Source organism: Drosophila mojavensis, unplaced genomic scaffold (assembly GCF_018153725.1).
Source record: "Drosophila mojavensis isolate 15081-1352.22 unplaced genomic scaffold, ASM1815372v1 contig_136, whole genome shotgun sequence".
Lineage (NCBI taxonomy): Eukaryota > Metazoa > Arthropoda > Insecta > Diptera > Drosophilidae > Drosophila > Drosophila mojavensis.
The window spans coordinates 4741139-4754455 of NW_025318667.1; the positions used below are offsets into that span (position 1 = coordinate 4741139).

Consider the following 13317-nt stretch of genomic DNA (forward strand, 5'->3'; position numbering starts at 1 on the left):
CTGTTTTTGTTTCTTTGAAATACATATACAAAAGGCATATTATATAAATAACATTTGAATTTCATCATTTAGATTTGACTCTGCGAGTTTTTTTTTTTTTTTTTTTTTTTTTTAGTTGAAGCAATTGTCAAACTATATTCGACTTCTATATAGATCGTTATATATATATAACTGTGAGTTTTGTTGTTGTTGTTGCTGTTGTTGCTTGTTACAAATTGCTTTAGTTAAGTGTTGTTGTTGGCATTTATGTATTTACACGAGAGACTATGATATTGCAGAGATCGATCTCTCTCCCCTTTTCTTTCTCTCTCTCTCTCACTGTCTCACTCTCTTCTCATTATTTATTGCTAAGAGGACAAACAATTTCCGTTAACCGATTTGTTTGTTGTATTAGTAAAAATTTGTATAGGCTGCGGTGTAAGTCTTTTTTTTTTCATCTAAACTTTCAGTTAATATATCCTTTTTTTTTAATTTTTTTTCTTTATTTTTTGTTTGTTTTTGTTAAAAAAAATAATACACATTTGTGAAATATGCTTGTACTATTCATGTTAAATACACAATACAAATCAAAATTAAAATCATAAATAAAAAAAATTAACGGTAATTAATGACTTTTTTTTTTTTTATTTTACTTTAAAGAGAATCGATAGAGGAAAGCGAAACAAAATACATTATAATTATATACAACATGATTTTGTGAAATAAAGAAACCTAACTGTGCATTAGGCTAGTTGAGAGTTTACTTTATATTTATATATATGCATATATATATATATTTATATATCTTGTTGTATACTTCATATAAAGTATGTTCGCATTTACTCTTCTCTTTATTTACGTAGATATATATGGAAATAAAAAAAAAAAAAATCTATTTACACTAAGTAATATTACTTATATTCTGAGTATGGTAATATCTGAAGCGTTTCGTTGGTTTTGATGTGTTTGAGTGCGTGTGTATGTGAGTGTGAGTGTGAGTGTGTTAGTGTGCGTGGCTCTATGCCCAACAGATTTGACGCCAATACATTCTCATTCTCTCTGTGTTGTACAGTGCACATTCCTTAACATAACTCAACCAATCGAAACTCCCCATTCTTAGGACTATACACATTCGAAACTAATCTAATTAGTTAGTTTAGTTTACTTTAGGATTAGTTTTAGTTTTTAGTTTAGTTTAGTTGTTTAGTTAAGTTGCCTATATGCGGAGATCAGCTATGGATCAGAGCACAACAAACAAATCGAAGAGGCATTCGCAACTAAAGCAACAAACAAAAAATTATTGCTCATTTTGTTTTTTCATTTTTTTGAAACGCCTTTTGTATATGAACGATCATTGGATATGAATGTATATATATATTTATGTATATATATAGCCTGTGTCTGTGTGTTTGTGTATTTGTGTTAACAATGCGTTACATGTCTGCATATAAGTGTGTGTGTGTGTGTGTGTTGTGTTGTGTTTTGTATTTATAAATAAATACGGACTCAGTCGCGTTCTACAACATTTTGCATTTTAGAAGCTTATTCCACCAGCACTTTGAGACTTCCAACGTTTAGCTGCTGATTCTTGTTTGTTGATGCTGTTGTTGTTGCTATTGTAGTTGTTGTTGTTGTAGTTTCCTATGTGTTAAGTTTCATTGTTCATTTGGGCTTGTTAGTCAGGCATCTCGACCCATTTAGCGAGATTTCTGGCGACAATTTCCTTATTGATAAAAATTATGTTCTGCAAATGCAATAAACAGAAAGGCAATTAGTCAAATATGTAGAAAATAGAATAATGCAAAACGTATTTCAATTATCGATAACGATACAACGTTAACACCACAACTCAGTAAGAGAGCGTTTCAGCTATCTCGCTTTAACTGCAATTCAGTCTATCTCGCTCGCTCACACTTGCCATCTCTTTCATTGTGGTGCAGCATTTTACTTACGTTTGGACCTAGAGAAGCAAATAAATAGATTTCTGGTATATTATGGCTATTATAGCCGGCGACTTGTGCTTGCAAGACAATGCCTTTGGTTAATTTGCTGAGGATATCGGCCGCATCAACAGACCAGGTCTCATCTGTATACAGAAACAATTGATTAGACATACAGATTGTTGCATATTAGAATCCATATGGAATACTTTACCGATTGGCTCGACATTGGACAGTATGCATTCGGTTGCCTGGAAAGGCAACGTCATAAAATCTGTGCGTATCTGACGCAATACACTAAAGCTGACATTCATATAGCCGCCAAAGTCCAAGAATTTGACCACGCAGCGCTCCTCGACATCGTTGGGATCGTTGTCCACGATTTGCACGCGATACCAACCGCCATTGATGGGCAACACACAGACGGCGCTGATCTCGATGCTCGGCAACTTGGGCGCCTCCATGCTCGAGTAGCTGTCGAGCATGTTCTTCTGCAGTGCGTGTAGCGATGGGTGTGACGGATGCAGCGGATGCTGCACGAACACATGATTGCCAGAGAGCACTGCGGTGACGGACACATCATTGTTGATGCCCTCGATCAGGTTTAGCTGCGAAATTGGTAAGAATAGGCGCATTTAATATGTGATAGGAATCGAAGTTCGTTAAATATCGATTAGTTATCGATAGTGTTACATTACTTTTACGTTTTGTTCACGTTTTTGGCTGAACTATAGATAGCTTTCTAGGGATGTTACAAAGTTTTGTGTAGACAAGTCGTATGTCTAAATGGATCGATATGCATTCGATAAATAATTGCATTGATCGTTTTTATAAACAATCTTAATCGATTTTGATTGGTTGGCAGCTTAGTGTATCATATATTGTTCAGTATCCAGCACTCATTTGGTTGAGTTGGTTATGATTATATTTTACAAATCGAAGCATTTGCTAGCTGAACGATATACACTATATTTTGTAAGCTTCATTTTGTTATCAATGTACCGCTTGAAGCCATTTATCGATTTACTTTGCAATAGTGAACTGTTGACAGTGTGACTGTTATCGATAACATGTGTATACTTCAATAACTCATGCGAATCATTTTGTAAGTACGCTTAATCGAGTTACTCATTGGAATTGCAATAATTATCAATCAACCAATCTAGATACAGTTCATGCTATCGATAAAACATCCCTATAGCGTATATAAGAATATGTATGTAATTCAATACATGCATAAAACTCTCCCTCTATGTTTGCAATATGGAGGGGTACAGATCGAGACTGGCAGAATCTGTCTTCAACTCACTTGTAAGCTATGGAGGCTTTCAGTCGACAGAGGAACTATGGATTGCGGAAGCGCATAGTGAATTCTTTGCATTGTGAAATTGGGATAGCGTCTGGATGGCAAACGCTGGCGTATCATGGCCAGCGCGGCGTCGATCTCACTGTCGGTGCCTTCGATGGTGCAAATGCGCAGCTTGCCGGATGAGTAGCGATTCTTGCTCAAGCTGACATTGGCCAGAGTCTTCGACTTGATTTTATTGATGAACGTACGCTTGCGTCCATATAGCTGGCCAATCAAGCTATTTGGAAAGAAGAAGCGATACGAGCTCTTCACGCGTGACGTTGCCTCCGATCGCGGCAAGCTGGAGCCTTTGCCCGAATCGCCAGATTGTACGCTGCAAATGCTCAGCGATGGACTGGCTGCATCCACGTTGCGCTTCTGATTGCCATTGGCTGCATCATCAAGGGCATCCGAATCAGCAGCACCAGCAGCAGCAGCGGCTTCAGTGGCAACTTCAGCGACAACTTCAGTGGCCACCTCAGTGGCAGCCACAGTGGATGCAGCTGTCGAATTCTCATTCAAATCCACATGCTTGGCCACAATCGTTTGCTCCTCCTCAGTCTGTTTGATCTGTGCTTCAGCTGTGCTCTGTAGCTGTGTCTTTTTGACCGGCTCTATTGGCTGCTCCACGGCGGCAACGGGATTCTCCTTCACCTCCTTCTGCTCCTTCACCTCCTCCAGCTGCTGCTTCTTGATCTTGTCAGCATCAGCTGCAGTTGGATTTGGCTCACAGTTGTTGTTCTGCTCGCATTCCTTGGTGTATTTGCTCTCGAGAAATGAATTCTCTGGGGATATTTTTGGTGTGCGCGTTGCTTTGATGACCACTGGCTCTTCTTTCTTTTGGCTAGTATTCCGATTGTAGAACGAGACGCGATTCTTCGATATAGAATCCGGCAAATCTCTGGGCGATGACAGATTCTCAAAGTCCTCGTCAATGGAGCAGAGCTTCTTATGCTCTGCATCTTGTATCTTAGACTTTAGCATTTCCGAATCGATCTGTTGCTGCTGATGCTTGCCCGGGGAAGCGCGTCCATTGCTCTGTATTGTGATTGGCGCCGATTTACCATATAGCATGGTATTTGGGCTCTCCTTATCATACTCCCCATTGTTCAACACTGATCCATTGCCCACACTGATGCTCATCGACTTGGAGGCACCAGTACCAGGTACTGCTCCATTTCCGTTGCCCGCAGGCAGCTTGCCATTTTGGGACTGGATGCCATTCGCTGTTTTGCGCTGTGTTCCCGGCTCGATGGCCTCTTTGATCGGCTTTCCATTGGCAGCGGCGCCATTGGCATCGTCATCGTTTTTATCAATACGATTTTTATTTCTACGCCGAAACCAAAAGACGCCGAGTATAAATGCTACACCGGGCAGTGAGAGATAGAGTAGAGGACGACCGGATACCATTTTCGCTGAATATTGGAGAATCTGCAAATAAATTCAAGTTGGCTTCGATTAATAATCAATAAGTATTTGACTGAGAGCTCAAAGACTTTATGATATACACAGAGCAAAGCGTTACTAATGAAGCTCCTCAGAATGAAACGGAAACTTTTATTGATGACAGCAAAGTCAATGCAATTCTAGTTCCAGCAATAGCATCAACAAAGCCCTTTACTCGACTGGAAAATTCTCTGCTTAGCCAGAACTGTTATTCTACTACTCTTGCCAAAGCAATCCTCAGAAAGCATGTCTCAGATTCGCCGGGAGCCCACACAAAATCTGAGTAGCCATCGCAGTGATTTGTCTAGACAGTAAATTCGATATATTTCGCGCTTCTCTGGGATTCAAGTTACGTTTAAAATAATAAGGAAGTGGAAATACAGATATATTTATAATAAGCTCGTATTGTATATATAATTTGAAGCTGTCGATTGGCTAGCTACCAGAGCCCTGTGCTCATGCGGATGGGCAGACGAACATGACTCTAATTGCTCAGCTTGTCGCCCTGATCAGTGTGAATGTATATATATGTAATTTGGTCTGAATGTTTACTCGATTTGATTTGATTTGTCAAGCTTCCTTCTGCCTGTTACATGCAATATGCCAAGATCATAAACATTTTCAATGAGTTCAGGGAGTAGCAATATGAGTAAGTTCTTTCTCCCTCTGCCATCTCCCTAAGCATAATCATGAATGCAAAACAACTTGAGGGAACTTTTAGAAAGGTATTGGAACGCTTAAGAATGCGAAATGCATAATGAAGTGGAGAGAAAAAGCAAGAGCAAAAGGAACATGGAAATATTTAACAAATTTGCGTTAGTCATATGAATATATATATATATATATATATATATATATATTTATATATATATATATATATATATATATATATATATATATATATATATATATATATATATATATATATATATATATGTGTGTACTTTTTAGACCTTTATTAGTTTGAAATGCTGCATAAAGTCAATTTGTTTGGGTCGCGACCATCACGAGACCCATTTGGCATCCACAACCAAGTAGATATGTGTGAGTGTGTGTGTGTATGTGTGTATGTGTATGTGTGACGACGTATTTATAGCAAAAATACGTAATTATAGAAAAATCATTCGAATAGCGACGCGCAGAGCAAATAAGGTGCAAAGCAGAATTAGAAGCAGAATGCCACGCGGAAGCCAACAAGCAAGAGTGGGAGAGCGAGAGCGAGAGAGAGTGAGCGCGCCGCGCACACACATACGTTTAGCGTGCAGATCGAGCAAAGGAGCGAGCGAGCGAGAGCGTATTGTGCGTCTCACTTGCGCGTGCGCTGAGTGTCAAGTGTGAAGAAAAAGCCGCAACAACAACAACAAAAGCAAACGCAAGCAGCTTTCGGCTAACTAAAGAACAACCATAAGAACAACAACAACAACAACAACAACAACAACAACAGCAGCAATGACAACAACAAGCATTACGCTTACGGCAATTGTTATGAAATCGTTACAAAACAAACGTTGCTAAAAAACTAATAAGAACAAATGAAAATCAAAATAAATAGAAAATAAGATAAATATATCAATACACATCAAATGACTTTCAAACGTTAAAACAATAACAAAACCATAAATTGAAACATTTTGGAATCACCTTTACTAATTTGCCACACTGTGCACACTGATTGTCGAATTTTCCAAATAAAGTCAAGTAGAAAAAAAAAATAAATAAATAAAAACAATAAAAACTCTATCAAACACACGCACACTCGAAACTTATTCGTTCGTTATTTTCGTAGGGAGTTTAAAACTTCATTCTTTTGTATAAATTTATTTTCTTTTTAATATTTGTTTGCTTTATTTGCATTGAACTTTTCGCTGGGTTTGTGTTTACTTCGCTACTCGATTATAACTCAATTTGCGTTTATTTATCTATATTTGATTCGTTGATTTGATGCCGGCGTTGCGACTCGTCGAATTCGAGCTTTATGTTTTTTCTAGGTTCTATGCGTATCGCCGCCGTGCGATGATAGCGCCTCGATATACAAAGGGAAACTACCCAAAAGCGTTTCACAGTTGTTTTTTTTTTTCTCTCCTCTTTTTTTATTTCGCCACCCCCTCCATCCCCCCGCTAGTGTGTGTGTGCTAAGATGAGGATCGTGTGATTTGCTTCGTTTTTCTATTTATTATTTCTAGCGAGACATTTGCCATTTGTCGATTGTTGCCGAAAGCAACCCAAGCCACCCAAAACCACCCACTCTGTTAATAGACGCAACTGCAGTGTCAACAGCCTCAAAACAAAAATTCGATCAAAAATTGAACAGACAGAGAGACAGATAGACAAATAGACAGACAGATAGATGGATAGACAGATAGCAAAGAGCGCCCTTCGTCAAAGCATTTCAATGAGGCATTAAAAACGTTAACCTCGCTCTCTTTAGTGTGCTCTCTCACTCCCGCTCTTTGTTTCTTGGGCAAACCTGTTGCCCTGCTGCCGTGTGTATGTGTGTGTTTGTGTGTGTGTGTGTCGATGTCTCTGTTGTTTATAGGCAAAGCTAGACGCTGGACACACACACACACGCATTAATTTACAGAGAGCTGGTTTCGTCACCATTGATAAGCCCTAATCATAGAACACAGGCACAAAGGTCATCATCATATTAGAACTGAACGATCAGGGCGCACAGTTGTGAGAGGTTGTCCATCAACTGTTGGCACATTTTGCATTTGGCGCAGTGTTGCCACCTGGACAAAGCGGGCGCACTCTTCAGCACTTACACATGTATGTGAAGTATGAATGCCGTTAAAAATGCGAAACTCTTATACATGTTGGCCTGTATGAGTGTGTATGAGTGTGTGTGTGTGTGTGTCTATGTGTTTTGCGTGTGCGTGTGTTTTGCCTATGCAAACAAAAATATTTGACGATTGGCGCTTGACTTTGAACTTGCAGAAGGTGCCAAAAGCACGTTACAATTAGTTGGCAGTGTTTTAGTAAAATTCCAGTTTATATTTGTATTATGTATGCACATTAAAATTTAGTGTTTGACAGTTGTTAAACCAGCCACGGCTGAAAGCCAAGGCCTATGGATTGTATTCAACTCGTTATCACACACTCACACGCATACACGAAGGGTGGTCGTCTACGTGTATGAGCAAGTGAGAAGGCGATTTTCGTCTATTAATACATACACACACACGCACTCAAATTCAATAAACGGCCAAAAGCCAAGTGCAACAACGATCTGCTTTACTTTTGGCCTAAGAGTTGGCACCCTGCCCCCACCCCCTTCCCCTTGTCCATTTGCTCTAGTCTGGCAACGTGGTTGGCGATCATATGCTCTGCGACAACAACGACGACGACGACAACCACGGCATTTTTTTTTTGTAGAAGTGTATTGTATAATCGTGAAAATGTGTGATATTTTGATTTGGCTTTAGTTTTTTGCTCCACCTTCTGCTTTGGCTTTGTTGTTGTTTGTTGCTTATCAGTACAATAACAAATTAAAGCGTTTGATTGAATGGCGTAGTGAAAGCCGTCAAACAACAAAACAAAACATAATGCGCACAAACATTTCAAACTAAATACAAATTCTATGGAAAACGTAACAAAATTAATATCTAAGCTATATGACTCACGACGCTAACAGAATTGTACATAAATATATATCTATACATACACATATATTTAAATATACTGAAACTTTTGTATGTATACAAATGTCATATGTACTCAACTACATATATGTATAAACAGACATGTAAGCAGGGACAGCAACAAATTTTCATTGTATAATAGGCAATCATAAGAAATAAGGACCAAAACGAAGAGCACATTGATCCTACGTACATATACACTCTCAATGCACACACCGACACAAGCTGACAGGCGGTATAAATTGTATGCCGCATGTGTTAGCGACAGCAAAAACAACAACAAGACGTTGCCACCTATTGATTATGTTGCGCATTTTTTGCATTCACACACAGACACAAAGTCACATATACAATAAAAAAAAATAAAAAAAATTATTAATAGCGGAAAAGAATATTTAATTTTTGTACTATTTTGCTGCATATACACGTTACACTTTACGACAAATTGCGTTTGCTTCGAGCATTCAAGCAACATGACACAATTTTTTTGCTTTGCTCTGCGAGTGTTTTGGCAAATGTTTTGTAGTAGGTTATGTTCCGCGTGTTAAAAATTGCGCTTACCTTTTGAAACCAGTGGGGTAAATAATTTACTTTGAATTGCTTTTAAAGAAGCGTAACTATTGACTTTATTGTTTTTTATGATATTCACTGTTTTTTATTTGACTTATAACACAAATTTTTAGCGTATTTTGGGAGCACAAATTAAACACGTGTCTACGTCCAACTTTTACATATCATAACATGGCCGGCGTATGCAGTGTTGCCATCATAGTGCACAAAAGCCGATAAACTAATGACGACGTTCGATCAGTGCCCTGCTATTTATTGAAATGCACTTGGTTTACAAACAAATCGCTTTTTAATATTGTCCCATATGGTATTGCACCTCAATTGTTTGCACAAATTGCTAAAACGCGAATGAATACAGTTAATCGAGCTGAATGACAACACATGCAAGAACAGAGCTGTATTTAAAAGTAGTCGAGAAAGGCGATAACAAGAACACCTATAAATACCAAAAATTTGTAAACGACATGTACATTTTTTCACATTTAAGTGCATTCCTTCAAAATCAAAAATATATTTAAAGGTAAAAGAAAAATTGAACCACTGACTGACGCTTAAAACAATACTTAGATATATAAAATAGCCCGCCTTTTTTAAAATATACTGAGCGATAAATTATTAGCAACTCCGATTTAGTATCTTTGAAAGTGCCTTCAAATTATATTCATAATTCAATAGAACATTAAATATTTAATCATATTATATTACTATAACCCGGTGCATAGTCATATGATCAATATAAAATGACATCATATAAATTTCAAAATCGAAAATCGTATCGTATGTGTAAGGCCAAAACTGAATAGTCTGGCAGCTCTAAGCTAATGTCAGAGCGCAACGGCTTCCTGTTAGCTTTCTTTGACAGCGCTCTTTCTACCATTTGACAGCAACTGAGGTAGGTCGGCCGCGAAATAGTTGTGTACAAATTCTGAAATTATTGCAAACATCATACAGTTGTATGTGCAAATTATGTGTGCAATAGCAACTTAAAATATCGATGCTATATATAGCGCAGTTGTTGAATATGAATACCAAGTGAAACTAATTAAAAACTGTGTTTACAATTTTTGTTTGTTTTGCAGTGACAATGGCAGTCCGCTACGAGCTGTGTATTGGTCTCAACAGGGGCCACAAGACCACCAAAGTCAAGAATGTCAAGTATACCGGCGACAAGAAGGTCAAGGGTCTGCGTGGCTCCCGTTTGAAGAACGTAAGTGAAAAATCAATAATATCCCTATTGGCATTTGTTTACATTATGTTTGACATTGCATTTGCAGATTCAAACCCGCCACACAAAATTCACCCGCGATCTGGTTCGTGAGGTGGTTGGACATGCGCCCTACGAGAAGCGCACCATGGAATTGCTGAAGGTGTCCAAGGATAAGCGCGCCCTGAAGTACCTGAAGCGCCGCTTGGGCACACACATCCGTGCCAAGAGGAAGCGTGAGGAACTCTCCAACATTCTCACTCAGCTCAGGAAGGCTCAGACTCATGCCAAGTAAAAACCTTGGCAACCAACAACAGCAGCAGCAAAAATAACATCAATCGGTACACTTTAAAACATCAACGGTGTTTTTTTTTTATATAAATGTTGTGCAGTGTTAACAGCATTTGCTAAAACGTGTAAAGAAGAAAACTGAACAGTCGATGAAGCCAGAATTAAAAAACAAATTACAATAATTACGCATGAGTGTTTATTTTTTTTAAGTGCACTAAACGAACCAAAACGACAGTTGAGCATTTGTTAGTGGTTCCATAACCTCACTTTAAGCAAAAGCTTAACTGTTCTTTTTTGTTCATTCTTTTTATTGACTTGGCGATGCCACCTTTGTCAATAAGTGGTCCAATATGGAACATTCTAAACGGTACTTTCCAATATTGCTATAGATTGCAAAGAACGAACGGCTTTGATATGACTGTGGAATGCCACTGGAAATATTCTTAACTGTGGTTTCCACAGCTTGCCTGATTTTCCGCATAGCTTGGTTAGACACGAAATCAAACAACGACGAGTTATTGGAATACTGCTTGGAAGGGAATGCCTAGAACTAATTGAAAACTATAGAAATACATATGTACATACATATATGTATGTATTAGTATTTACTTAATAGAAGTAGAACACATTGCGAGCAATTAGAAGCTTCGATAGTTTTAGTGATTTCCATGGTTTGGTTTATTAAATATGCTTGTCGAACTCTTAACTTTGTACTTATATCTAAATTAAATGTGATACATAGTTCTTTCTAAATGCGATTATGCTATACGTATAGAAGACCTTGGACTACAGTGGGCATTCGCTAAACGTGCACATGCATGTGCATGTGTGTGTCTGGCCGCAGCTGGAGTTCCCAGTCTCGAACAAATCTTGTTTAGGTTAGATGATGCTTACAAACTATGAGTACTCGGCGGTGCATTTTTGTGGAAGTGAATCAGGAACAGGGGGCTGGAGAAACAGGAGCACCATACCGTGAACACAGCCGTTTGTGTCAACGAGTGCTTACTGTACTTCCATTTTGATTTTGATTGAATTTTGATTTCTGCATTCAGAAGTCTTCGTCGTTTAGGCTGGGCAACGAGATGGTCACCTCGCCCACCAGCTGCGCCTCGTTGGCATCGTTGGAAACGATTATGCGTTCGTAGTCAACACCAATTGGATTCACTATCTCATAACAGCTGCCGGCCAGGTTCGGCTCCTCTTTGATATGTGGCGCTAAGATCTGCTGTGTAACCTCCAGGCTCTCAATGCGCGTCATCTCTAGCCGATAGAAACCGTTCTCATCCACGCGATACGAGAAGCGTTTGTGGCCCGATGGCAGACGAAAGCCGTGCTTCTTAATCAGATGAACGGACAGGGATTTGCCCGTCTTAAAGTAGCGCTCACAGCAATGGCAGGCATAGAATATCGGATTATTGCCATGCACCTCCAGAAAGTGCTGCAAAGAAATCGATTCGAGTTAGGGGAGAGGTCATATAGGTAGGTGGATTGATGTTGGCTTACTCGTCTCATCTGCGTGTAGGTGCGCACGGAGTACTGACAGCCGGGTTGATCGCACTGATGCACCATCTTGGAATGGACAATCTGTACGTGCTTGGCCAGATCCGATTCGCGAACACAGCGTGTGTCGCATTCCGTGCACTTGTACGGCTTGTCCTTCAGGTGGCGATAGCGTACGTGCGTGGTCAGCGAGCTGGCCGAGCTGCAGGTCATGTCGCACATGGTGCACTTGTAGCAGTTCACGTGCCGCACAACATGACCGCGCAGCAGCTTCTCCGTGGCAAAGAATTTAAAGCACTGCGCACATTGAAATTTGTGTGCTAGATGGGGAGAGAGAGACGGGTAGACAGAAACAGAGAGAGATAGATAGATAGAGAGAGAGAGAGTGAGATATATTTTTGTTTATTCTTTACTCAATTTACTTACTGTTGTTGTCCGGCTGCCGGCGGAGATGATCGAACAGCGTTGTCTTCGTCCTGAACAGCTCGCCGCAATGATAGCAGGCAACATGCTTTTTGTTGGAGTGCGTGCTGATGTGCTCGATGAGGCGATACTTGTTCTCCAGCTGCTTGTTGCACAGCGTCCAGTTGCACTGGGTCTTGGGCCGCTCGTCGTCTGGCGACTTTTGTATCTCATATTCAAAGGAGGCGTGCTGCACAATGTGATCCTGGAACTCGACTATGGAAATGAACGAGCGCTGGCAGTCACTCCAGCCGCAATGGAAATTCTGTTTCAGCTCGGGCAGCTTGTTGCCTTTGCGTGGCAGTGCATAGCAGGAAGGTATCTCGGGATGGAGCTCGCACTCGTGCTTGCCCTGGAGCAGCAGATTAATGTAATAGCCATGATAGTAACTGTGCCGTTCGAATTCTTCGCGGCAATTTGTTTGAAAGTCGCAATCGTTCCATACGCATACACATTTGTCCGGGCCCTGTGACTCTTGCTGCTGTTGCTGTTGCTGTTGCTGCTGCTGGTGCTTCTCCAGATGCTCGGCAATGTGGCCATTGAGCAGCCATTCGCCATCGCAAACCACTTTGCAATCGCGCCAGCCGCAGGGCAACTGCAGCTCTGATGATTTTTTCCTCTTGCTCGTTGGGTGTTGCTTCATCATTGTGTTTGTGTGGGTGGGCGTGCGCAAATCTGGATCTAATAAAAATCTGCAAAATTCTAGTCAATAAATTGCAATTCCCTCCCGTGTAAAAGAAAAACTCTATCGCAATGGTATCGCTATAGTGATGGCAATTTTCAAAGTGCATCCGCATCGATATTTTCGGTTAGCATATATCGATAGGAATGCAGTGCCAACCAAGCCGTCAACAGGCCAAGCGGTCAAATTTTCAAAGATTCTCCTCGAAATGGGGTTCTTAAAATTGATATATTAATTTCAATTTACTGAGGTTT

The 13317-nt window shown here is 39.9% G+C and overlaps 3 protein-coding genes across 3 annotated transcripts; 1 reads left to right on the top strand and 2 right to left on the bottom strand.

The window, feature by feature from the left end:
* Positions 1–626: 626 nt before the first annotated feature.
* On the bottom strand, positions 627–9289 carry LOC6585902 (A-kinase anchor protein 1, mitochondrial). Its single transcript, XM_002011490.4, has 5 exons — positions 8916–9289; positions 3229–4698; positions 2134–2527; positions 1932–2065; positions 627–1723 (listed from the first exon to the last, which is right to left on the bottom strand). The coding sequence occupies exons 2-5, from the start codon at positions 4675–4677 to the stop codon at positions 1655–1657; spliced, it is 2046 nt and encodes a 681-aa protein (XP_002011526.1). The 5' UTR covers positions 4678–4698; positions 8916–9289; the 3' UTR covers positions 627–1654.
* Positions 9290–9712: 423 nt separating this feature from the next.
* LOC6585903 (60S ribosomal protein L36) lies at positions 9713–10602 on the top strand. The gene is made up of 3 exons (XM_002011491.4): positions 9713–9816; positions 10004–10131; positions 10199–10602. Exons 2-3 carry the CDS (start codon positions 10009–10011, stop codon positions 10421–10423), a joined length of 348 nt encoding a protein of 115 aa, XP_002011527.1. The 5' UTR covers positions 9713–9816; positions 10004–10008; the 3' UTR covers positions 10424–10602.
* Positions 10603–11073: 471 nt separating this feature from the next.
* Positions 11074–13146, bottom strand: LOC6585904 (histone H4 transcription factor). The gene is made up of 3 exons (XM_002011492.4): positions 12346–13146; positions 11923–12239; positions 11074–11857 (listed from the first exon to the last, which is right to left on the bottom strand). Exons 1-3 carry the CDS (start codon positions 13025–13027, stop codon positions 11468–11470), a joined length of 1389 nt encoding a protein of 462 aa, XP_002011528.1. The 5' UTR covers positions 13028–13146; the 3' UTR covers positions 11074–11467.
* Positions 13147–13317: the final 171 nt, after the last annotated feature.

What these genes read in the sequence shown, in the direction of transcription:
- LOC6585904 (XM_002011492.4), bottom strand. Translation starts at nt 13,027, where the DNA reads ATGATGAAGCAACACCCAACGAGCAAGAGGAAAAAATCATCAGAGCTG. An exon ending in CCGGCAGCCGGACAACAACA is followed by an intron (nt 12,240 to 12,345) that starts GTAAGTAAATTG and finishes CTCCCCATCTAG; the next exon opens with CACACAAATTTCAATGTGCG. An exon ending in CCTACACGCAGATGAGACGA is followed by an intron (nt 11,858 to 11,922) that starts GTAAGCCAACAT and finishes ATTTCTTTGCAG; the next exon opens with CACTTTCTGGAGGTGCATGG.
- LOC6585903 (XM_002011491.4), top strand. Translation starts at nt 10,009, where the DNA reads ATGGCAGTCCGCTACGAGCTGTGTATTGGTCTCAACAGGGGCCACAAG. An exon ending in GTGGCTCCCGTTTGAAGAAC is followed by an intron (nt 10,132 to 10,198) that starts GTAAGTGAAAAA and finishes TTGCATTTGCAG; the next exon opens with ATTCAAACCCGCCACACAAA.
- LOC6585902 (XM_002011490.4), bottom strand. Translation starts at nt 4,677, where the DNA reads ATGGTATCCGGTCGTCCTCTACTCTATCTCTCACTGCCCGGTGTAGCA. An exon ending in AAAGCCTCCATAGCTTACAA is followed by an intron (nt 2,528 to 3,228) that starts GTGAGTTGAAGA and finishes CCAATTTCGCAG; the next exon opens with CTAAACCTGATCGAGGGCAT. An exon ending in GTCCAATGTCGAGCCAATCG is followed by an intron (nt 2,066 to 2,133) that starts GTAAAGTATTCC and finishes TTCTGTATACAG; the next exon opens with ATGAGACCTGGTCTGTTGAT.